This window comes from Lissotriton vulgaris, chromosome 9 (assembly GCF_964263255.1).
Source record: "Lissotriton vulgaris chromosome 9, aLisVul1.2, whole genome shotgun sequence".
NCBI lineage: Eukaryota > Metazoa > Chordata > Amphibia > Caudata > Salamandridae > Lissotriton > Lissotriton vulgaris.
In genome coordinates this window covers 846,952,540-846,976,232 of record NC_141697.1, presented here as the reverse complement: position 1 = coordinate 846,976,232, position 23,693 = coordinate 846,952,540, and the positions used below count along the sequence as shown (strand labels likewise).

Here is a 23,693-nt window from a genome sequence, read left to right as displayed (position 1 = left end):
GTAGTTTCCAATGGGGAACAATACTATAGCGACACATACGTTTGCACTTATATGTCCTCACCTTTAATATACTGCACCCTGCCACGTGGGCTGAGGAGGTCTACCTTAGGGGTGTCTGACATATATATTTAGGTAGTGCTTTTTACTGTCCCACACATGGTGAGAGCACAGTTGAGTTTGAGCAGTTTGCACTGCCCTTGCAGTCTACAATGGGAGGCCTGCTGTCAGTAGTTTAGTTGGGTCACCAAGGGTGGTACAAAACCGTGCTGCATACTGGGGTCCCCTTTACCACCAATGCCCTGGGTACCCCTGTTATCATATACTAGGGTCTTTAAAGGGTATAAAATACTTTCCAATTAAGGTTGACGATTCACACCTAACAGTTTTGGCAGGCTCCAGTGCACTGTCAAGAGTCGAAAACCAGCATCTAGTAGTGTAAATGGAGGGCAAACAGTGGGGGGCATCTTCAAGGAGTCCTATTCTCTCACACACTCTCACACACACACACACACACACACACGCACACACACACACACACACACACGTCTACCAAAATGCTACTATTTTAACATGAGGGAGCTGTTATGCGATTGAGAAGATGGGTAGGTAGAGTAAACAGACATGGAAGGTGGATGCTGTACCTATGCATACATCTCTCTCCTTAACTATTTTTAGCTCTTTCAAAAATACATTATGCCTCGAGTTACTGAAAAGCTATTGCTCTTCTCACATTTATTACCCCCTGGTTTTATGCCAGCATCAGTATCTCAGTTCTAATTTACTTCACGCTGCTTTTCAGGAAAGCCTTTAAATTCAGCAGTTCCTATTCCAACAAAATAGTGTTTAAGCCGAACTCACTTTTGTCTTGAATACAAACCATTAGCTCTCTAGTTGTTCATTGGAACTCTATGGTGATGCTGCAATTGATTGCTAGGGAGTAAACTGACAGATGCTGTGGGAGTTGGAAGTAAGTGTTTCACTCTGCATGTCAGATGTTTTAATGAAAAGGATCTGGAAGATATTTGAGGACTAATTTGCTTACTTTACTGAAGTATCCTTTCTAGGATATTTCTTAGGTTTTACAGCTTCGTTTACTTCAAGATGATGCTCAGGTGGGTCACACTTTTGTCGATAAATACAGAACATTAGTGCTCCTGGTGTTGCTTATTAGAGCAGTGTGGGAAGCTGCAGTAGAACTATGGGGAATCAATTTACAACCTGCTCGCGCAGTTAAAAGTATATAATTTACTTGTGAAATCAGACTTTATTCTCACAAGGCTGAGGAAGTTAGTGTGAACATATAGAAAATGTGCTCTCGCTTTAGCTTCTAGAGCACTTTCCATAACCTTTGTGACAACATCATGAGAGTAAAACAATGAATCATGTGTTAGTACAGGGTCAGCATTTGTCTCAGGGCAATATAAGCAGAGAACTCATCAGAATTCGTAAAATAAGTATAAAAACACCAACAAAGGATTTTTTATTGTAACTAAAATCATTTATCACCCTTCATATGTGTTCCTTTTTGTAACCTTCAAAAATAGGCTTTCACTACAATGTATTTGAATGGGGACAATGACTTGAGTCCTGTAACAGCTGCCACAACATCTTGTCAATGTTGTGACCAGACAATCAAGGGGAGGTCCATTGGTATCCAATACATGCCCTTTGGGGATCACAGAGTACTCATCCTGCCCCCTTTAATTTTTTTCTATTCAATTTCATGACAATTGGACCATATTACCAAGTCCTGTAATGGTGCTACAACATATTGTTCATGCTGTGCTCAGCCAATCAGGATTGACTAGTCCCTTTTAAGTTGGCCAATTAGAGAATATCTCAACATCAGTGGTCCAGATATACCTAACTTTTAACAGCTTCATTTCCAATTGAACTTCTCTTTAAAAGCCAATTTCTTGAAAACAGTTGAAATGCAGGTGTGTTTCGGGGTATATATTCTACAATAGCTAGGAGTCAGGCTCAAGGTTTTAGGAGATGATGTTATTAATTAAGCTACTTATAGTGTTTGTACATAGATAAGAGAGGGTAAGTGTACAGGAATGTGGGGAGTGGGTCTCCTAGTAGGATTTTACGGTGGTTTAGTGGTGGCCAAGTACTTGTATTGTGCACAATCCAGGGGAGTCAATGGAGCTATTTCTGACACACCTGCATATAGAGGATCATCCTTGTATGAGGTGGCACAGTGAGTAAAGAAATGATGGACTGGAATGTGGCTCAACCAAATGCCAAACCTTTCTCAAGAATTCCACACATTCCATCAGACTGTTTGAATGTGACACCCTAAGTGCAGTGAGTATGTCCAGAGGAGGACCCTGTGCTCACTGTGCAGCTCAGTGATAAGACACAATATAACTAAGAATTGTCTGGTATTGAATGTCTTAATTTGAAGAGCGCGTTTCACCTAGCGTTTTTGGCTCCTCTGTTTCTACTGGCGCAGGACCAAGACTGATTTACTTATGGGTTTTGCCCAACTAGAGTGGTGCAGTGGGTAAAAACCAAAAGACTCGAATGTCAGTGGCTTAGTTATTTACAATTCTGCCCATCGTCTTTTGATGTTTTAATGTGATGCCTCTAGTGAAGATTCCATTTAGGGCCAAAGGGCATGAGATGACACTTCCTTTGCAACTATCTAGGTTGTGTGACTTAGTTTCTTATCCCCTACACTGTCAAGGGGGGTGTGATACTGTACTGCCACCCCTTGATTTTTGTTATGTGATCCAGTATGTCTTTTCCTTGTGTCAATGATTTTACGTTCATCTAGATTGATATATTGATGTAGGTTACAAACCCAGGCAGAGCAATAAAAGTGTGTTAATGTTGCTCCATATAATTGTGGGTTTTCATCTGTGCAAACATAATCGATGACTGTAGGAAAGTGCCCCTTTTTGCATGGTTACCCCCACTTTTTGCCTGATTTCTGATGCACTTTGACTGAATGTGCAATGGGCCCCTGCCAGTCAGGTTCCCAGTGCCTGTGTTCTTTCCCAAAACTACCTTTGTTTCCACAATTGGCACAACTCTGATCTACATAAGTCCCTTGTGAAAGGTACCACTGGTACCAAGGGCCTTGTGACGAGAGAGGGTGTCTAAGGGCTGCAGCATGTATTGTGCCACCTTCAGAGGCGCCTCACCTAAGACATATACACTGCCATTGCAGACTGTGTATTTTGGTGTTGACAGGCACACATCCCTGTGTGCCATGCCTACAGAAACTGCCTGTGGCATAGGCTAGTCACCCCTTAAGCAGCCTCACAGCACTAAGACAGGTAGCCCTATATGACATGTGAGGGCATAGCTGCAGGAGCATTATGCCACTACAGTGTCTAAGTCATTTCTTAGACATTAAAAGTGCAGTGAAGCCATATTGAGTACATGGATTGGGAGTTTGTGATTACAAACTCCACAGCTCCATGATGGCTTTAGTGAATGCTAAGACGTTTGGAATAAAACATCTCAACATAATAAACCCACACTGATGCCAGTGCTAGATTTATTACAAAATGTACTCAGAAGACATCTTAGAGTTGCCCCCTGAAAAATGACCAACTCCCTAGTGTACAGCTGACTGGTATGTACCAGCCTGCCACCCTCAGACATATTTCTGAACCTCTGAGGTGGGAGCCCTTGTGATCTTGAGGGTCAGGAACAAAGTCTGCTACCACAAAGCCGGAACATCCTTCAAGGTGGTAAGCCTCAAAGGCTTCCTGCCCCTTTATTATGCTAGCCAGATCCTCTTCAGCTACTGGAGAGGCCCGCCCCTCTGATAAATGACAACTTTTGGCAGCAAGGTCAGCAGAAAAAATAGTAAGCAGGATAGCTGTGCCCCCTCTCTGCCAGAACCATCCCTTAAGTGTCCTAGTCCAAGGTGACCCCCTCCTTAGAAAATCCTCTATATTGGATGAAAGGACTTTAGCTAGCGGATACCCCCTACCCACAAAAATGGGACATACAAAGGGTGTAGCACCCTAAAGGTAAGTAGACATTGGCTACTACCTGCCAGTACCTGTGATGCCCATAAATTAGGTATTTAGGGGCAGCCCTGAAACTTGATCCTGAGATTCCGGAAACCAAAAAAGAAAAAGGACAAAGAAGATGCCATGCAGCAAATCCTGAATACAACTACTGACTTGGCCCCAGCCCTAAAGGTCGGTCTCTAGCTTTAAAGACTCTGCAAGAAGACAATGCCTGTCCTGCAGCCAGCAACTTCTAGAAACCTGAGGAAGACTGCCTGCACTTCAACAAAGACTAGATCTCCCGAGGACAGCAGTCCTGTCCTCAAGAAACTAACTACAAGAATTACGGATCCAGTTGGAACCATGACTCTTGCCCTCTCTGCACCGGACGCCCATGACCCGAGGCTGAGTGGCCCACCTGTCCTGTGACATCTCCCCAGTGATCCTGACCTCAAAACCATCAGTGGCTGACCTCTCCTGGGCTCCATGAAGAAGCCTGCAGCCTCATCTCAAAGGGTCACCCTTACAGCGATCAGCTTCGCTAAATAAATTCCGATGTCAGAAGGAACCCCTGCATCCTCAGCCCCCTTCTCTGGGGAGCCATCCATTACTTCTACTGACCTGCACAGCTGTTGGTCACTGTAGGAGAGTAGGATCTGCTTCCTATGGTTACCCCCACTTTTTACTGTGTTTCACTGGTTTATCAACTTTAGTCTGTCTGTGGCCCTGCTAATCAGGACCACAGCCTAGCTGTTCTCTCTCTAAATTGGTTCCCTGTACATTAGGTGCACTCCATATTGGTTACTGGGTTACCCTTTTGAGTCCCTAGTATATGGTACCTTAGGTACCATGGACATAGGTACCCCAGAGGCCTACCAGGGGCTGAAGCATGTATTATGCCACCCTTGGAAATGGCACCACAGGTCTGCACTTGCAGCCTGGGTAAGGTGGTGTAAGCACCCCTTACTTAGATATAGAATACCTATATCTAACTATACATATAGACACATATAAGCCTATAAGTCACTCCTATGGCAGGCCTTGACAATCCTGAAAGCAGAGTGCTTAGTTTTGTGTGAGAGGGTGCCCTAGCGTAAGCTGAGCCGCTCTGCAGCTTTCGGAATCCCTTCTTTATAGCTGTTCTGTGGTATGGACATACCATACACTCTTAAGTGCATTATAATCCTCACGGTTAATGCTAACTTTGGAATGACTTCATCAAAACATGTTGTGTTAGGTGTGGAATACTACCCCCTCCCCCCCCCGCCAGTTCTGGCGGCGGGGTAGCATTCCACCCTTCTAGAGGGAAAAGACAAGTACACACATACTTATCCGGTAAATGTTTAAAAGAGCCTCAGCATCACAAAATGGATGATGCTGCCACAGACACGAGTCTGACCTTCTGCTGCTGGACGAAACTCCGGCAGGGGAGGCATGGACAATAGGTTTCCTGTCAAGGGAGGTGCCAGAACCTCCCCATACATGCTTTGGTGTATTGGGGCAGGGTGGGTTGCATTCAGTGAATTCTTTTCAGACACTGCCTGGGGCACACAAGGTGTTCCATGCATTTCCCATTTCAAACCGGTTGCTGGGGCACTGAGTCCCAGCTCTGTCGTGAAACTGGACAAAGGGGAAGGTGTGTACCCACCCCCTTCCCAGGTCCACCCATAGGAGGGACCTTAAAGATAGTCCAGCCCCTAAACTTAGCATAAGTACAGCAACCCTGTCACTGAGACTTTAGATTACCCTGGACGAAACTCTGATACATAAATCTTGGACCTTTGACATTCCATATCGACTGGAAGATGGAAGAAATCTCCCTTTGTGTCAAAGAGTGACTCCCCTGTTCAAACAGGCACCAAAGAAGCATCTTGCAGGTCTGCATTTTCAAGGCTCCTGATGGATCCCGAAGAATCTGCGACACAGAACATGGACTTCCAGACATCTCCGAGACTGACACAAGACCCCACCGAAGCTGAGACCTGTAGCTATCACGAGAGACGTGGGACTGAAACTCCTGGACATCCTGGACATTTGCTAGTCATCGAATTCCCAAGCTTTCCCGAAGTTGTGCATTGGGCTACTTGTAGTACAAGCCCTGAGCACCTTTTGCTTCAAAGATTGTGGACTTACACTCCGCGAGTGTTCCGTGGGCCCGCTTTCAGCATCTCAGCTCAAGGCGCCTTCGCGATTCCTAGTCCATCGACTGGTGGGTCCCCGCGAAGGATAATCCTTTTGGTTTTTGGGTTTTCCTGGTTGCTCCAGACGTGGCCTGACTCCCCTTCTCAAGGGTGAGTCCCTCAGACCTTGCTGGTCTGCACCGAAGCCAATCTTGTCCTCTTGCGTGGGTTGATGTTGCCAAGGCTTGTTGGCTCCAATCCGGATACTGATGCTGCAAAACTCGACATTCGACATGGGGCAGCTCGAATCCAGCTACTGGTTGTCTTAGACGACTGCTGGACCACGTGGCTGAAGAGTCAAGCTTCACCTACTTCACTTGAAAGCACCCGACATCGGCTGGCATCTTCCTGTCGCCATCCTGGTCACTGGCTAGTGGCCCAGACTCTGTCCCCTCTGCTTTAAGGTTCTTCAGATGTCCGATCCACCCTTGGATCCATCCGGACACTCTTCTCCTGGACGCCTGTAGCACTTCTTTGCAGCTCTCCATTGGAATCGACGACGAAACCCGACACGAAAAGACACCTATGCACCAGGCTTCCCTAGGTGAGGTAACACGAGTACTTCGGTGCTCCTGTGGGTCTTGACTCTCGGAGTGTCCAGTACTGAAAGGGTTTTACCATAGTCTACTCCTAAGTGTCCTTAAACTTTAAACATTGTAACTCTAATTTTCTCCACAGAAGTCAATGGTGATTCTACGCTGTGCTTAGACACTGCACGCGTCCCCCGTGGGTCTCCTGCGTCCCTACCTTGGGTGGTTCCTGGTTCCCCCAGCGGTTCTACAGGCTCTAGGCCTGGTCTCTGTGTTGAGAGAGGTACTTATACCACTTTCTTAGTATATGGTTTGTGAGGCCTCTAGTGCAAAACGTATACTGTGCTATTTTACTGTTTGTTATTTAAGTTCTTGTATTGTCCTTTTGCCTCTAGCCTCATAAAGAGACTAGAGGGGTTGTGTTTAGAGTAAATCCATATATTTTATATATATATGCTTGGTGCAGTGCTCTTTCATTTGATCCTTCAAGAGATTATAGACTAGTGAAACAAGCTGCTTTACATTCCTTCACGACTTAGCCTGAAGGTTGCTCTCCACAGCTACCACTAGGATAGCTTTCTATAAAGGTTGTCTAAACCTACCATCAATAAAGGTTGTTTGGACTGGTGCAAGGTGCCCACTAGAATAGTGGACATCATATGCCAGGCCAACTTCTCACATTGGTGTGCAGTGTGTGGGATTCCAGCTTGCATTGTTTTACCAGATAATCTTGAGAATATCATTTGAAAATCCACTAAAAGGTACCATAGGTACATATAATACAAGCTTAGAATACAGTAAGTTCTACTGAACTTAGAGTTGTGTGTAAAGGGCCTAGCACACCCTTTCTACAACTCAAAAGAGGTTTAGTATGAAAGCAAATAGTGTAGGTAGGTGCATACACCACACCTCACTAGTCATGACTTCAAAGGAAGAACCCAGTGGGTCTGCCCCAAATGTCAGTCTGGTACAGACATATAAGTATGACACCTTCTCTTTCCAAGGGTTAAGAGGTTTGTGTGCCATAAGAAAAGTGAAGCCAGGACAGAATCCCAATACCCAACACCTTATAGAGGTGTTATTGCTTGATGACTTTAAGAAAGCTACAGATCCTGACAAGGTAGGCAGTGCAGTGGGTACATCAGAAGAAGAGAACACTGGTGAGTTACCTCCCCAGGACTCTGATGATGATGTGGACCAGGTAGGTGAAAATGACCTAGACCTGGGGAATCCAGATCTGCCAGGAGATGAGGAAGGCCAAGGTGGCCCTATCTTTGTCCCCCTAGGTAGAGTTGGCGGTGTGCCTAGAAGAGAAAGGTATCCTTCCCAGGAGTCTAATCATCCTGGTACATCTGTAGGGTCCTCTGCCTCTGCTCATAGGAGGGGTACCTCCCTTGAGAAGAGGGAGCATCATGCTAAGATTAAAGAAGCCCAGCTGAGAATAAGGAGACAAGAAGTAGCCTTAGAGAAGGAGACCCTAGAGCTTGAAAGAGCAAGAACAAAGATGGGGCTAGAGCCCCATGATGGCAGCAATGTCCCTAGTGGTAGGGATAGGTCTTATGACCATTGAAACTTAAACAAGATTGTCACTCCCTATCAGAATGGGGATGACATCCACAAATGGATTACTGCACTGGAGAGGGCCTGCAAAGTACAGAGGGTACCCAAGTAGCAGTGTCCGGGAATCTTGTGGCTCTCCTTTGCAGACAAAGGTAAAGATAAGCTCCTCACTGTAAAAGAAGAGGATGCTGATGATTACAAGGTCCTGAAGAGTGCTCTGATAGATGGGTTTGGCTAACCACTGAACAGTACAGGATACAGTTCAGAGACACCCAGAAGGCACAGACTCAGGACTGGGTTGACTTTGTAGATTGTGCTACTAAGGCTATGGAGGGCTGGTTACTGGGCAGTAAAGTGTGTGACTATACAGTATTGTATAATCTGATCATGAGAGAACAAATTCTTAATAACTGTCAGAACCAGCTGTTGCATCAGCACCTGGTAGACTCTGATCTGACCTCTCCCCAAGAATTAGGAAAGAAAGCAAACAAATGGGTCAGAACCATGGTGAAGCAGAATGTACAGAACCAAGATGGTGATCAAAAGAAGCCAGATCAAAATGGTGGGGAGAAAGGTAAAGACCAAAAGTCTTCACAAGGTCCCCAAAAAGCTTTTAATGGTGGGGTCCCCAATCTAAAAAGAAAGAAGATCAAAAGAAACCCTGGTACAAAGTCTGTAAACACAATAGTTACTGGACTAGTGACTGCATAAAAAAGGAGACAGCTCCAGCCACCATTGCCCCTAAGGCAACTTTTCCCCCTAGTTCAGCTACAAGTGGTGGTTACTAGCAGAAGGGTGTAGTAGGGTTAACTCTAGGACCTAAGATGGACTCTGGCCTAGTTAGAGTGCACATTCAAGCTGTTTTAGTCTGTGATGGAGGCATGGATAGGACCTCCTCTGTGAGTCCCAGTAATATGGGCAAGTACTGACAAACACCTTTAATTAATGAGAAAAAAGGCTGATGCCTACAGGGACACAGAGGCCAGTGTCACATGGTGACACCAGACTTTGTGAACCCTGGACAAGTCATACTTGGTGAGACTTACCAAGTGATCACTGCCAGCAATGCCAGGACTAACCATGCCATGGCAGTTGTTGAATTATCCTGGGGAGGGGTAACTGGCCTTAAGAAGGTTGTGATCAGTGCAGACCTCTCTGCAGAATGCTTGCTTGGCAATGATTTGGAAACTTCAGCCTGGTCTGAAGTGGAGTTGAGGACCCATGCAGCAATGCTTTAAATTCCTGCACATGTGTTTGCTATGACTAGATCACAGGTGAGAAAGCCTAACACTGGACAGCACTGAATTCTGGAATAATGAACCAGTTGCCTACCAAGAAAAGGAGCAGCTCCTCCCCAGACAGTCTTTAGTGTTTTGGGGCAGGGTGGGTTGCATTCAGTGAATGCTTTTCAGACAAAGCCTGGGGCACACAAGGTGTGCCATGCATTTCCCAGTTCAAACCAGTTGCTGGGGCACTCAGCTCCAGCTGTGGCGCGAAACTGGACAAAGGGGAAGGGGTGTAACTACCTCCTTCCCAGGTCCTCCCATAGGTGGGACCCTAGAGTTAGTCCAACCCTAAACTTAGTACAAGTATAGGAACCCAGTCACTGAGACTTTAGATGAAACTCTGGTACATAAATCTTGGACCTTCGACATTTCATTCTTGCAGCTACACCAGAGCACACTCTATCACTATATCTGTAATCATAAAACCAAATCAGGTCAGTCCAGAGAACAGAGATCACTGTGGGGCAATCTCCCACCAGTGTACTTCCAACATTTGAATGGTCCAGTATTCCAATTTCAAAGGCTCCAAGAAAGTAGTTTCAATCAAAGTTCCAACAATCAGGTCTTTTTTTCGACTTTCCACTTTATTTTCAGAGTACTCTGAAAATAAAGTGGAAAGTCGAAAAAAGACCTGATTTTCAGAGGGTTGTTTGGACTGGTGCAAGGTGCCCACTAGAACAGTGGACATCATCTGCCAGGCCAACTTCTCACAGTCACCTTCGTCTAGCCTCCTGGTCCGATCCTGCAGCTTCTTGTGCAACGGAGATTCCTCATTCACAGGCATTGGGCGCTCATCTCACCCCCTAGCTTGCCTCAACCTCGGGCCCTGTGTCCTGAAACTGCGGATACCTACCTGCAAGCCACCTCTGTGGGTGCCCCCAGTCTCCTTTGACTAACATTGGGCTCAGTGACCTCAGCAACGAGCCGCCCCTGTGCAGCTGGTTGTGAGGTACATACCTTGATCTGACCCTTGGCCAGTGTTGGGCTAAAACCCTGAACGCTGCATCTGTATGTCCAGTACTTAAATGTGCATAATTGTTTTCCTTCCTTAGGATTGCATTGTGATTCTTGCTATTTGCAGTAAGAGCCTTATCACGCCTATGGCGGTCCATAGGACCACATAGTTGCAGTGGTGGTCCGATGACCACTACACTGTGGGACCGCCTACATTATTATAACTGCTGCAGTCTTTCCTTGGGAAAAATGTGCAGGCAGTGCAACAACCGGCACCATTGAGCATATTTTGAGTTGGCTCACTGCCACCTTTTCATGGCAGTGCAACAGCCAAGGATAGGGTGGCTGAGAGACACAAAGTATAACCGCAGGGCCTGTGGGGGCAATCAGGGGGACACATGTTGTGCCCCCAGTATTTATGCACCCTCAGTTCCTGCACGGTGCAGCATGCACCACATGGTGCATGCCGCACCGTGCAGAAACTTGCAGATGGCGCTGGCACTGAAACGGTCTGCATGTACAGCTCTACAATGAGCCTTACACACCGCCCCTGTTGCAGTGGCGCCATGCCACCACCCACCACAGATTATAATCATAATCCGGCAGGCGGTGTGGGAACAGCTTTGGTGGTCCTCCTGCAGGACGCTGTCATGGCAGCCTACGGGAGGACCGCCAAATTCATAATAAGGCCCTTAGTGGCTATCTTTCAGATTGCTAAGTTACTGCTACTGTTGATTGACACCACAAAGTAGTTTCAGTATCGCTGTAAAGTATACTTCTTGCTTTTGCAAACACATTCGTACTGTAGCTGAGAAGTATTGCTATTTTACTTATCTTAAACTGAGTTTCTATTGGTCCTAAAATAAAATTAATAAAGTAATATTTTTATACAAAACAATTGGTTTTGGATTCAGTCTTCGAGTGTGTGTAATAATTACTTGCCTGAGTGTGTACCACAAATGCTTAACAAAGGCCTCTGATAAGCCTAACTGCTCACTACAGTACCACAAAAGAGAGCTTAAAGTATTATCTACATTAGCGTCTCCAAGCCTCTGAGGATCCATGGGACTCTGCCCAACATACATTACTTTGGTATAGTTTATACAGAGCCAGCTTACTACAATGCCCTTTTGAGGTCAGCTCCTATGAGAATGTTAAATCCACTCCAGTTCCACGAGAACAATAGGGCAAGTTAAGTATTGGCATCGCAAATTAAAAGTCTAAACTATAAATGACATTAGCATTAACATCCGGCTCAAGTATTGACTCCCCAAAATTGAAGACGAAAATAGTAATCAACACAAACCATAAATTGAAAGTATATTAAGAACTCAATTTTAGACGTGTTGACTTTAGACATCTGTATTTCAAATGAGTTACGATTTATACTAATTTCCGCTTTACATCACAGGTCAAATAATTTAAACTCTAATTGATATCAGGTTTACATATTAGGTGCCCTTGTATAATCAAAAGGTGACAAAAACCAATTCACAAAAGATCTCGCTCCCTCACTGTCTCTATTCTGTCTCTTTTTTTTCTATCATTCTGACTTCTTCACCTAATTTTCTCTTTTCATCACTCTCTTTAGCTCCGTCTCTTGCTGTTTCTCTCACTTCGTTCCTCTTCGACTGTCTCTCCCTCTTCCCCCTATTCTTGCTCACATTTCTTGCTCTTTTTTCTCTTTCTCTTCTCCCAAGAACTCCTCTAAACTGAGTTATATATTACAATGGCTATTTTGTAGCACACAACACTTCTTAGTTTAAGGATAGGTATTACCATTGCCCAAACAATAGCCCTTATGTTACCATCTTCGAAAGGATAACAAGCATTTACAATGCAATGGTCTCAGCTTTATTAAAGTTAGAGCTATTGGCATTGCAAATGGAATATTTTTCTTTTTTTTTTAAACATAAATAAATGGTATTGTCATTTACAAACGCAATAGGTGAGCATTAGAGAGTAGTAGAGAGTATTAGTGGATACAGAGCCACACACACACAGACAGAGCCACACACACACAGACAGAGCCACACACACACACACAGTGCCACACACTCACAGAGCCACACACACACACAGAGACAGAGCCACACACACACACAGACAGAGCCACACACACACATAGACAAAGCCACACACACACAGACAAAGCCACACACACACAGACAAAGCCACACAAACACAGACAGAGCCACACACACACAGACAGAGCCGCACACATACAGACCGAGCCAAACACACACACAGACAGAGCCATACTCACACAGACAGAGCTCTCTGCCCAGTAACGCCCTAGGGAACAAAGGCACGAAAAACCGGATCACAAGCATGGCACAGAGGCCCAAGCAGGGAACAGAGGCACAAGCAGGGCACAGAGGTACAAAAACTGGATCACAAGCAGGGCACAAAGGCACAAAAACCGGATCACTAGCAGGGCACAGAAGCACAACAAGCAATAAGGGGGCAGGGGCAGGAGAGCAAGAACAAGCAACAAGGGGGCAGCAAGCACAAGCAACAAGGGGGCAGGGCGGCACAGAGGCACAAAAACTGGATCACAAGAAGGGCGGCACAGAGGCACAAAAACCGGATCACAAGCAGGGCGGCACAGAGGCACAAAAAACGGATCACAAGCAGGGCACAGAGGCACAACAAGCAACGAGGGGACAGGGGCAGGAGAGCAAGCATAAGCAACGAGGGGGCAGCAAGCACAAGCAACAAGGGGGCAGGGGGGTACAGAGGCACAAAAACCGGATCACAAGCAGGGTAGGGCACAGAGGCATGAAAACCGGATCACAAGCAGGGCACAGAGGCACAACAAGCAACGAGGGGGCAGGGGCAGGAGAGCAAGCGCAAGCAACGAGGGGCAGCAAGCGCAAGCAACAAGGGGGCAGGGGGGCACAGAGGCACAAAAACCGGATCACAAGCAGGGCAGGGCACAGAGGCAAAACAAGCAACGAGGGGGCAGGGGCAGGAGAGCAAGCACAAGCAACGAGGTGGCAGCAAGCACAAGCAACAAGGGGGCGGGGGACACAGAGGCACAAAAACCAGAGGCAAAAACACCAGATCACAAGCAGGGCACAGAGGCACAACAAGCAATGAGGGGGCAGGGGCAGGAGAGCAAGCACAAGCAACGAGGGGGCAGCAAGCACAAGCAATGAGGGGGCAGAGGGACACAGAGGCACAAAAACCGGATCACAAGCAGGGCGGCAAAGAGGCACAAAAACCGGATCACAAGCAGGGCACAGAGGCACAACAACAACAAGGGGGCAGGGGCAGGAGAGAAAGCACAAGCAACGAGGGGGCAGGGGGGCACAGAGGCACAAAAACCAGATCACAAGCAGGGCACAGAGGCACAACAAGCAACGAGGGGGCAGGGGCAGGAGAACAAGCACAGGCAACGACGGGGCAACAAGCACAAGCAACGAGGGGGCAGGGCGGCACAGAGGCACAAAAACTGGATCACAAGAAGGGCGGCACAGAGGCACAAAAACCGGATCACAAGCAAGGTGGACCAGAGGCACAAAAAACGGATCACAAGTAGGGCACAGAGGCACAACAGGCAACGAGGGAGCAGGGGCAGGAGAGCAAGCACAAGCAACGAGGGGGCAGCAGGCACAAGCAACGAGGGGGCAGGGGGGAACAGAGGCACAAAAACTGGATCATAAGCAGGGCAGGGCAAAGAGGCACGAAAACCGGATCACAAGCAGGGCACAGAGGCACAACAAGCAACAAGGGGGCAGGGGCAGGGGCAGGAGAGCAAGCACAAGGAACGAGGGGCAGCAAGCACAAGCAACAAGGGGACAGGGGGGCACATAGGCACAAAAACCAGAGGCACAAGCAGTGCAGGGCACAGAGGCACAACAAGCAACGAGGGGGCAGGGGCAGGAGAGCAAGCACAAGCAACGAGGGGGCAGCAAGCACAAGCAACACAGGGGCAGGGGGGCAAAGAGGCACAACAACCGGATCACAAGCAGGGCACAGAGGCTCAAAAACCGGATCACAAGCAGGGCACAGAGGCACAACAAGCAACGAGGGGGCAGGGGCCTGAGAGAATGCACAAGCAACGAGGGGGCAGCAAGCACAAGCAGTGAGGGGGCAGGGGGGCACAGAGGCACAAAAACCGGATCACAAGCAGGGCACAGAGGCAGAACAAGCAACGAGGGGGCAGGACAGCAAGCACAAGCAACGAGGAGCAGCAAGTACAAGCAACAAGGGGGCAGAGGGGTACAGAGGCACAAAAACCGGATCACAAGCAGGGCAGGGGACAGAGGCACAATAAACAATGAGGGGGCAGGGGCAGGAGAGCAAGCACAAGCAACGAGGGAGCAGCAAGCACAAGCAACGAGGGGGCAGGGGGGCACAGAGGCACAAAAACCGGATCACAAGCAGGGCGGCACAGAGGCACAAAAGCCGGATCACAAGCAGGGCACAGAGGCATAACAAGCAACGAGGTGGCAGGGGCAGGAGAAAAAGCACAAGCAATGAGGAGGCAGCAAGCACAAGCAACGATGGGGCAGGGCGGCACAGAGGGACAAAAACCGGAACACAAGCAGGGCACAGAGGCACAACAAGCAACGAGGGGCAGGGGCAGGAGAGCAAGCACAAGCAATGAGGGGGCAGCAAGCACAAGCAACGAGGGGGCAGGGGGGTACAGAGGCACAAAAAACGATCACAAGCAGGGCAGGGCACAGAGGCACAAAAACCGGATCACAAGCAGGGCACAGAGGCACAAAAACCGGATCACAAGCAGGGCACAAAGGCACAACAAGCAACGAGGGGGCAGGGGCAGGAGAGCAAGCACAAGCAATGAGGGGGCAGCAAGCACAAGCAACGAGGGGGCAGGGGGGCACAAAGGCACAAAAACCAGAGGCACAAGCAGGGCAGGGCACAGAGGCACAACAAGCAACGAAGGGGCAGGGGCAGGAGAGCGAGCACAAGCAACGAGGGGGCAGCAAGCACAAGCAACACGGGGGCAGGGGGGCACAGAGGCACAAAAACCGGATCACAAGCAGGGCACAGAGGCACAAAAACCGGATCACAAGCAGGGCGCCGAGGCACAACAAGCAACGAGGGGGCAGGGGCAGGAGAGAGCACAAGCAACGAGGGGGCAGCAAGCACAAGCAGCGAGGGGGCAGGGGGGCACAGAGGCACAAAAACCGGATCACAAGCAGGGCACAGAGGCAGAACAAGCAACAAGGGGGCAGGGGCAGGAGAGCAAGCACAAGCAACGAGGAGCAGCAAGTACAAGCAACAAGGGGGCAGGGGGGCACAGAGGCACAAAAACCGGATCACAAGCAGGGCAAGGGACAGAGGCACAATAAGCAATGAGGGGGCAGGGGCAGGAGAGCAAGCACAAGCAACGAGGGAGCAGCAAGCACACGCAACGAGGGGGCAGGGGGGCACAGAGGCACAAAAACCGGATCACAAGCAGGGCGGCACAGAGGCACAAAAGCCGGATCACAAGCAGGGCACAGAGGCACAACAAGCAACGAGGTGGCAGGGGCAGGAGAGAAAGCACAAGCAATGAGGAGGCAGCAAGCACAAGCAACGATGGGGCAGGGCAGCACAGAGGCACAAAACCCGGAACACAAGCAGGGCACAGAGGCACAACAAGCAACGAGGGGCAGGGGCAGGAGAGCAAGCACAAGCAATGAGGGGGCAGCAAGCACAAGCAACGACGGGGGGACAGGGGGGTACAGAGGCACAAAAACCGATCACAAGCAGGGCAGGGCACAGAGGCACGAAAACTGGATCACACAAACAGGGCACAAAGGCACAACAAGCAACGAGGTGGCAGGGGCAGGAGAGCAAGCACAAGCAACGAGTGGGAAGCAATCACAAGCAACGAGGGGGCAGGGGGGGCACAGAGGCACAAAAACCGGATCACAAGCAGGGCAGAGAGGCACAAAAACCGGATCACAAGCAGGGCAGGGCACAGAGGCACAACAAGCAACGAGGGGGCAGGGGCAGGAGAGCAAGCACAAGCAACGAGGTGGCAACAAGCACAAGCAACGAGGGGGCAAGGGGACACAGAGGCACAAAAACCAGAGGCAAAAAAAACAGATCACCAGCAGGGCACAGAGGCACAACAAGCAATGAGGGGGCAGGGGCAGGAGAGCAAGCACAAGCAACGAGGGGACAGAGGGGCAGAGAGGCACAAAAACCAGATCACAAGCAGGGCACAGAGGCACAACAAGCAACGAGGGGGCAGGGGCAGTAGAGCAAGCACAAGCAACGAGGGGGCAGGGGGGTACAGAGGCACAAAAACCAGATCTCAAGCAGGGCACAGAAGCACAAAAACGGGATCACAAGCAGGGCACAGAGGCACGAGGGGGGGGCAGCAAGCACAAGCAACGAGGGGCAGGGGGGCACAGAGGCACAAAAACAGGATCACAAGCAGGGCGGCACAGAGGCACAAAAACCGGATCACAAGCAGGGCACAGAGGCACAACAAGCAACGAGGGGGCAGGGGCAGGAGAGCAAGCACAAGCAACGAGGGGGCAGGACAGCAAGCACAAGCAACGTGGGGGCAGGACAGCAAGCACAAGCAATGATGGGGGGCAGGACAGCAGGCACAAGCAACAAGGGGGCAGGGGAGCAAGCACAAGCAACGAGGGGGCAGGAGAGCAAGCACAAGCAACGAGGGGGAGGGGGCACAGAGGCAAAAAAAACGGATAACAAGCAGGGCACAGAGGCACAACAAGCATCGAGGGGGCAGGGGCAGGAGTGCAAGCACAAGCAACGAGGGGGCAGCAAGCACAAGCAACAAGGGGGCAGGGGGGTACAGAGGCACAAAAACTGGATCACAAGCAGGGCACAGAGGCACGAAAACCGGATCACAGCACGAGGGAACAGAGGCACAACGAGGGGGGGAAGCACGATGGAACAGTTGCACAATGGGGGCTGAAAGCACGAGGGAACAATGCCAAAAAACGTACCTGCTCAGGTGGGGGTGGGGAGTCTCTGTCTGTGGCACGACCAGACAACGTCATGACACCACCATCTTTCTACGAGGCGAAGCAGAAACGCCTCGGAGAAAGCACGGTCATTTTCTGAATCGGGGCGTGGTTTTCTTTCTCTCCTCTTCCCATTGGCTGGAAGGTAAAATTCCAGCCAATGGGAAGATGAGAGAAAGAAAACAAGAAAGAAGCGAAAAAAAGACTCCCCCGAATCGGAAAAAGACGGGGCTTGAACAGAGTGACACCCCTCTCCTCTAATGGCTGGCCTCCGTTTAGGCAGCCAGCCAATGGAGAAGAGGGGCAGGTTCAAGCCCCCATACTAAAAAACATTAAATCTCAGAGCAAGACTGCGCAAGCGCAGCCTACGGTCCGAGACCTAAAAAGCTGAGACAACCTTTACAGGAGCCTGCGATTGGCTGGTCAATGGCTGACACTCAACCAGTTGGGCTACCTAGCATACTATGCACTGATTTGTAAACATAGCATGTTAAGAGTACCCTTGAGAAAGACATGTTTGATGCTTTGGCACATATACCAAAACTGCTTAGAGGGTCCTGCAATAAAGAGTAATTTATATTTGCACTTTATACTTGTTTTATTCCTTCATTCAATCTACCGCACATACCAGAATAATTCAATTCCTGTTTATTTTAAGGTAAGCTACAATAAAGTACTGGTACATATTGTAAGTGCAGGAACCATAGTAAGGAGGGGAGAGAGGGTAGCAACAAACCTCCAAGAGGAATCAAGAGGTGCTTTACCCAGGGGCCAAAGAATAATGTTCCTAGTCAAAGACCTGTTTAGTTTAATTTTTTTTCTTGGTAATATTTATAGAGCCTAGACCTACTCAGATAGACAATGGAGTGTTCTGCATAATGACAAGGATTCATCAAAAGCATATAAGTTTACAGAAGCAGGTGAAGTCATATACACTGCAGCAACAAAGTTTTACATTGAAATACTGTTAGCGAGAAGCAGGAAGCAAAATGCATCAAACATAGAAGTAACAAATAGCAATAATGGATTGTTTATGTGCAGGAAGATGTCCCTTCCTGCATATAAACAATCATTCCCTGCAACGCAGGCACCCTTGCACTATGATGCAAGGGTGCTTGCATTGGCATCCCTGTGTTTTTAAAATGTTGGAGCGTGGCGCTGCCAAATCTGGCGCATCTCCAAGCACCAACATTTTTTTGTACATATGCCCCATGTCTTATTGTAAAATAACATTAACCCCACTCAGTCCACTTTTTCCCTCCTTTGAGTTTGCCCTGAAAAATCTTTATTTGCACTGGTGAAAAATGAACATTACTGACTTTCGACTTTGCGAAGGTTTCCACTAAGGTTTCCAACACCATACTACTCCTACTGCCAACTATAACATTGAAGAGACCCGTGTAAAACACATAATAGTGTTTATTTGAAGGACAAGTTCCAACGGAGAAAAGAACGGTACTGCTAGCACTTTTTCAAAATGTAACACAACCTGGTCCCTATCACAAGATCATTTTCAAAGAATAATGTGCGTGCAACTCAATGCATTCTATTTTATAAGCTCAAATTGGTTTTCAGAGATCTGGTCTGGAAGGAATGTCAGATATTAAATTATGAAGCATCTGTTCATGTTCTTTCCATTAGCTAATACAAACGGACAATTGTCTGCTGAGGGTCTTTTCTATAAACTGACACTCCTAGTCTTGTGTGTCTCCGTAGTGGAACTACAGAATGTCACTAGAGAGATCTCTGACTGAGAATGACCTAATGATCTCAGTGCAGCATCTGCCTGAAGTATCAATGCAGCTTGTGTCTCATCGGAATAAATTCTGGCCAGGAAGCTCATTCTTACAGTTTATATAAGTGTAGTGGGGGCTTCTTCAGAAAGTCAACTGTGTACGACGGTGTTTGTGCTAAGGAAGCACCCAACAAGCATACGTAGGCTGTTCCTCACCTCAGGGTGTGATGCAGTAGAATGAAGAATGGGGCAAAAAGCCTGGTGATGTAAGTGGGAACAATACTTCAGGTGAGGTCTCACTATTGAATGACTGTGGTACTCCTTTTGAGTGGATAAGCACAGTACTCCAGGAAAAAGCCCTGCACCCGAGTGGACACAATTTATTTGAGAATATCTCGCAAATGAGTGTACGCAGTACCCAGAGTCATGTACTAAGGACTGTGCACATTCACGGTATGGCCTAGTCATAAAGGCAATTTAGAGTTTGTGCTGTAGTACTCTTTTACGCTCTCCTTCATGTCTTTGTGAATTGGCCCATAAAGAACTAAACTGGTATTAAATATTCCAGGAATATTCATATACAATTAGTATAGATAGGACTTTCCCCTGTTTGCAGTTTTATGAATAAGGAGTTGGAAGTTTCAGAGCCAAAACACAAAGGCGTGTAAGAGTACATGAAAGAGTACTCCTTGGGTACTACTTCAAAAATTGATAAATGCCTCTGTGAATCAGCCCATTATTCCAGGTGATAACCTTTATTTAATGTCTACCTGCAGTACCACTGTCAAAGTCTCACCATTCAGCAGACGCGATCTTAATAAGCAAGCACCAAACATTGGAAGCCTAACAGGTCATTGTCATAGTGCAAGAGAAGTCTTTAGTGATTACAGCTGGGTAAGGGAAGCTTCACCCTTGAGTACTCACATGCTCCGGGTAGCTTCTCATGACTGGGTGGGGACAACATTCCAGATGATTTCTGACTAATACGTTGGGTAAATGCTCCCTAGCAGGCCTCACTTACTGAGTGGGCACACTGCTTTGCGAGGACCTCGAGCCTGAGTGGGGACAATACAACAGACGAGGTCTCATGAATGAATGCACAATACTTCAGAGATGGGGAGCAGTCATGATACACCGAGGAGTGGATACAATAATCCAACACGCTTGATTGGACTATTTTTATTTACATAACCAAACATCCTCTTTCCGATAACAGGTCTGTTTCTCTCCCTCACGCTGCAGTGTCTGAACTAGTTAGGTGAATCAGAAACGAATCATGTATCACTTCCTGTCAAGTCCGATTTAGTCACTTACATTACTCAGAAAATTCAGGGAGGAAACTAAGATAGAAAAGAATATAAAAATGAAGCAATTTCCTGTGCAGCATCGAATAGTTTGTTCTCTAAGCTCTGTGTCAACATGTACTTGGGTGACGCAATGAACGCCCCTTTCCAAGTTCAGGACAGAATGTAGAAATTGCGCACAATACCTTACAAATCTCTGCGTCAGCTTCTCCACAAAGCCGTAGATCTCGTGCCAGTTTTGTCCTATGCTGCCAGACCTGTAAACACAGCGATAAACAGACGTGAGGTTCCTGCACTCAAGACAGCGAATATACATACCACAGTTCAACCGGTTAACAAGCCCTCTCTAAGCTTACAGTGGTCTAGCCCTCCTTGCCCTCATACACGGAGTCAACCGCAGGTTCAGGTTATGGCTGTTCAAGTTCCCAGCAGGATGTAATAATTCCTGACAGGATATCAGAACAATGCTCTGAGTAGCTTTTCAAAGATGAAACATATAAGCATTAAAAATACTCTCAATTTGCCGCCTTCTCGAATTGCCCTGAAAATATTTCATTACATTTGAAGCGAATTCCCTTCATGAGAGCATTTCAAAGTATATCATTGAGGTTTGCACCCCAACCCTCAATATTTCCTTTGTCTGTCTACTACAACCAAGGCGTTGTTTCAGTGCTTAGATGTGAGAAGAAAGTGATCATGTTTTCACCTAACCTGACTTTCTTCTTCAAATCAAAGTGTATGGTCATTTCAGATACAATCCATAGTCAAATGCATGCACATTTTGTAGAAAGCAGTTATACACAATCGGTAATTCCTTCAATTAAATACAAATTATAAAACTATCAGAATACATTATAGATATTAAAAAGATTTCTAAACAGACAAAAGTGGGTTAGTACATTACATACAAAATTACTAATTCCAAAAAGTTGCGCTAGAGATTTTCTGCATGAGTTACTTTTAAAATCTTCAGTACGATTCATATGAATACAGTATTCTAGCCCACAATTAGCTTGAATCTGGGCACTTAGCCAGTTTCTCCTATGCTAAATCGACTTGAGGTATTTTGCAAGTGAGAATACTACGCAGGCCCAAGTATTATATTTACAAACTCCCAGAATTACCCTGTATTGTTGTTTTGTCGAACCCCCCAGCAACCTATGGAGGGGAACAATCTGTGAGCCATTTTTTTTATACGCCAGGCAGAAAAAATAGGAGGTGTTCCTCCATTTCATCAGCATCAAAACAAGCAAGGCACAGTTTTGATGTAGGGGAAACAACCCTCCAATTACTGGTAAAGTATGCTAATGGCAAATGTCCTAGTCTGAACTTGATATACAATTAACGAGGAAGTGGAGGGTTTATATAGTCCAAAATGACTCGAATCTAGGGTCAGGTTTAACGTCTAAGAATCTGGCCGTCAAGGTTCCCAAACGTGTGGATTGCTTCACCCCCGCACTGCGACCCATTCATGCGTATGTACCCATATGCCTGGGACCTTTGATGGTCCTCCGAATAAATAAGCCAACACTGTTTTATTCTCTTAGTGGCAATGTTGGCCGCAGTTTTATTATCATACATGCATATTCATACGTCATATGGCATTTGTCATACAGCACTATTTTATGACTTGTCATGCACGGTCATAAATCATCCGCTTGCGTTTCGCTGATCACTTCGTTGTCCCTTTGGACTGGCGGTTTGTTCGTTCTCTCCTTTGGGTTGTCTAAGCGCTTCCTCTGCGCGGGGGTAGCTTCCTTCCCGGAGTTAGGACCCTACTCGCCACCATGCTGGTCTCTGTTGGGCCCTGCCAGCCGGCGGGGGCTGGGCGGCGAGTGCCGTCTCCGTTTGCTACCCCCTTCTCCTTGTTAGACCCCTCAACCTGCCGTTCGGCATCCCAGTGTGAGGGTCCCAATTCTTACACACCACCCTTCGGTGTGTCTCCGTAGCAAGTATTATCTCCTTATTTCTAAGCAAACTGATTACCTCTGATTAGACCTATATTACTTTATCACAGAAATTTATCAGAAATATGGTAGGAAAGGATGCTGTAAGTAAGAGAAAGGCCTGTAATTATTTCAAAACATTATTTTATTATTTTTCTTTTCTGTTTTTGTTTTTCAATTTATCTGTTTGTACATAAATACAAATTATTTTGTGACAAGCAAACATAATCTTAAATAACAAACTATCTAACTAAGATTTCATAAAGTGCAATTGAAGCAAAATACCCCTAACAATTCATCTTATCCTATTATCATTCATTCTGTCATACATACCTCTACATTCACTACCCATTCTAAAAAGACAAATATAGACATAATGAAAAAACCTCACATAAGACTAACACAAAATGTTCTAGGTAGACCTCTGTAGATGTAAAGGAGAGAAGTCCTACCACTTGGTCATTTACTGATCTATACATTGTTTTTAAATTTATAATACATGTCCAGGTCTTTGGTGTGTACGGCCTACGTACGTTTCGGTGACAGTTGATATTTAAATCACCTTCTTCAGGAAGAAAACTAATAGGACAAAACATAAATACATGAATACACCAATTTAAAAAATGGGGAGTTCTTCAATTTCTATTTGTATTGACAGGACAAATCCGTGATCTTCTACTTGTGAGTAGCGCTGTGAAGATCCCAGGTCCAGAAACACGCAGGAACACAGGCGAGTGCTCCAACAACAGGTAGGGCGTACACACAGCTTCCACGAGGGAATGGGTAGTTAATGTAGAGGTATGCTTGACAGAATGAATGATAATAGGAGAAGATGAATTGTTAGGGGTGTTTTGCTTCAATTGCACTTTATGAAATCTTAGTTAGATAGTTTGTTATTTAAGATTATGTTTGCGTGTCACAAAATAATTTGTATTTATGTACAAACAGATAAATTGAAAAACAAAATCAGAAAAGAAAAATAATAAAATAATGTTTTGAAATAATTACAGGCCTTTCTCTTACTTACAGCATCCTTTCCTACAATATTTCTGATAAATTTCTGTGATAAAGTAATATAGGTCTAATCAGAGGTAATCCGTTTGCTTAGTTTATTCTTTTCTCCCCCCTCTGGACCTAAAATTATACTGGGAGAATGCTTCCTCTTGTTTATCTCCTTATTTATGCCACGCCGCCAGGGAGGCTTACGTCTTCCTGCGGCTCCTCCCTTGTGTCCGAGACAGGGCGTTTCTTTTTTTATTTGCAAC

The 23,693-nt window shown here is 46.8% G+C and overlaps 1 protein-coding gene across 1 annotated transcript in view; it reads right to left on the bottom strand.

The window, feature by feature from the left end:
- The window catches only part of LOC147692352 (anthrax toxin receptor 2-like), a 705,434-nt gene that overhangs the window by 517,592 nt on the left and 164,149 nt on the right, over positions 1–23,693 (bottom strand). The window contains exon 2 of the mRNA XM_086939524.1: positions 20,668–20,739. Coding sequence (XP_086795650.1) covers positions 20,668–20,739 — 72 coding nt within the window. The remainder of the gene's footprint in view (positions 1–20,667; positions 20,740–23,693) is intronic.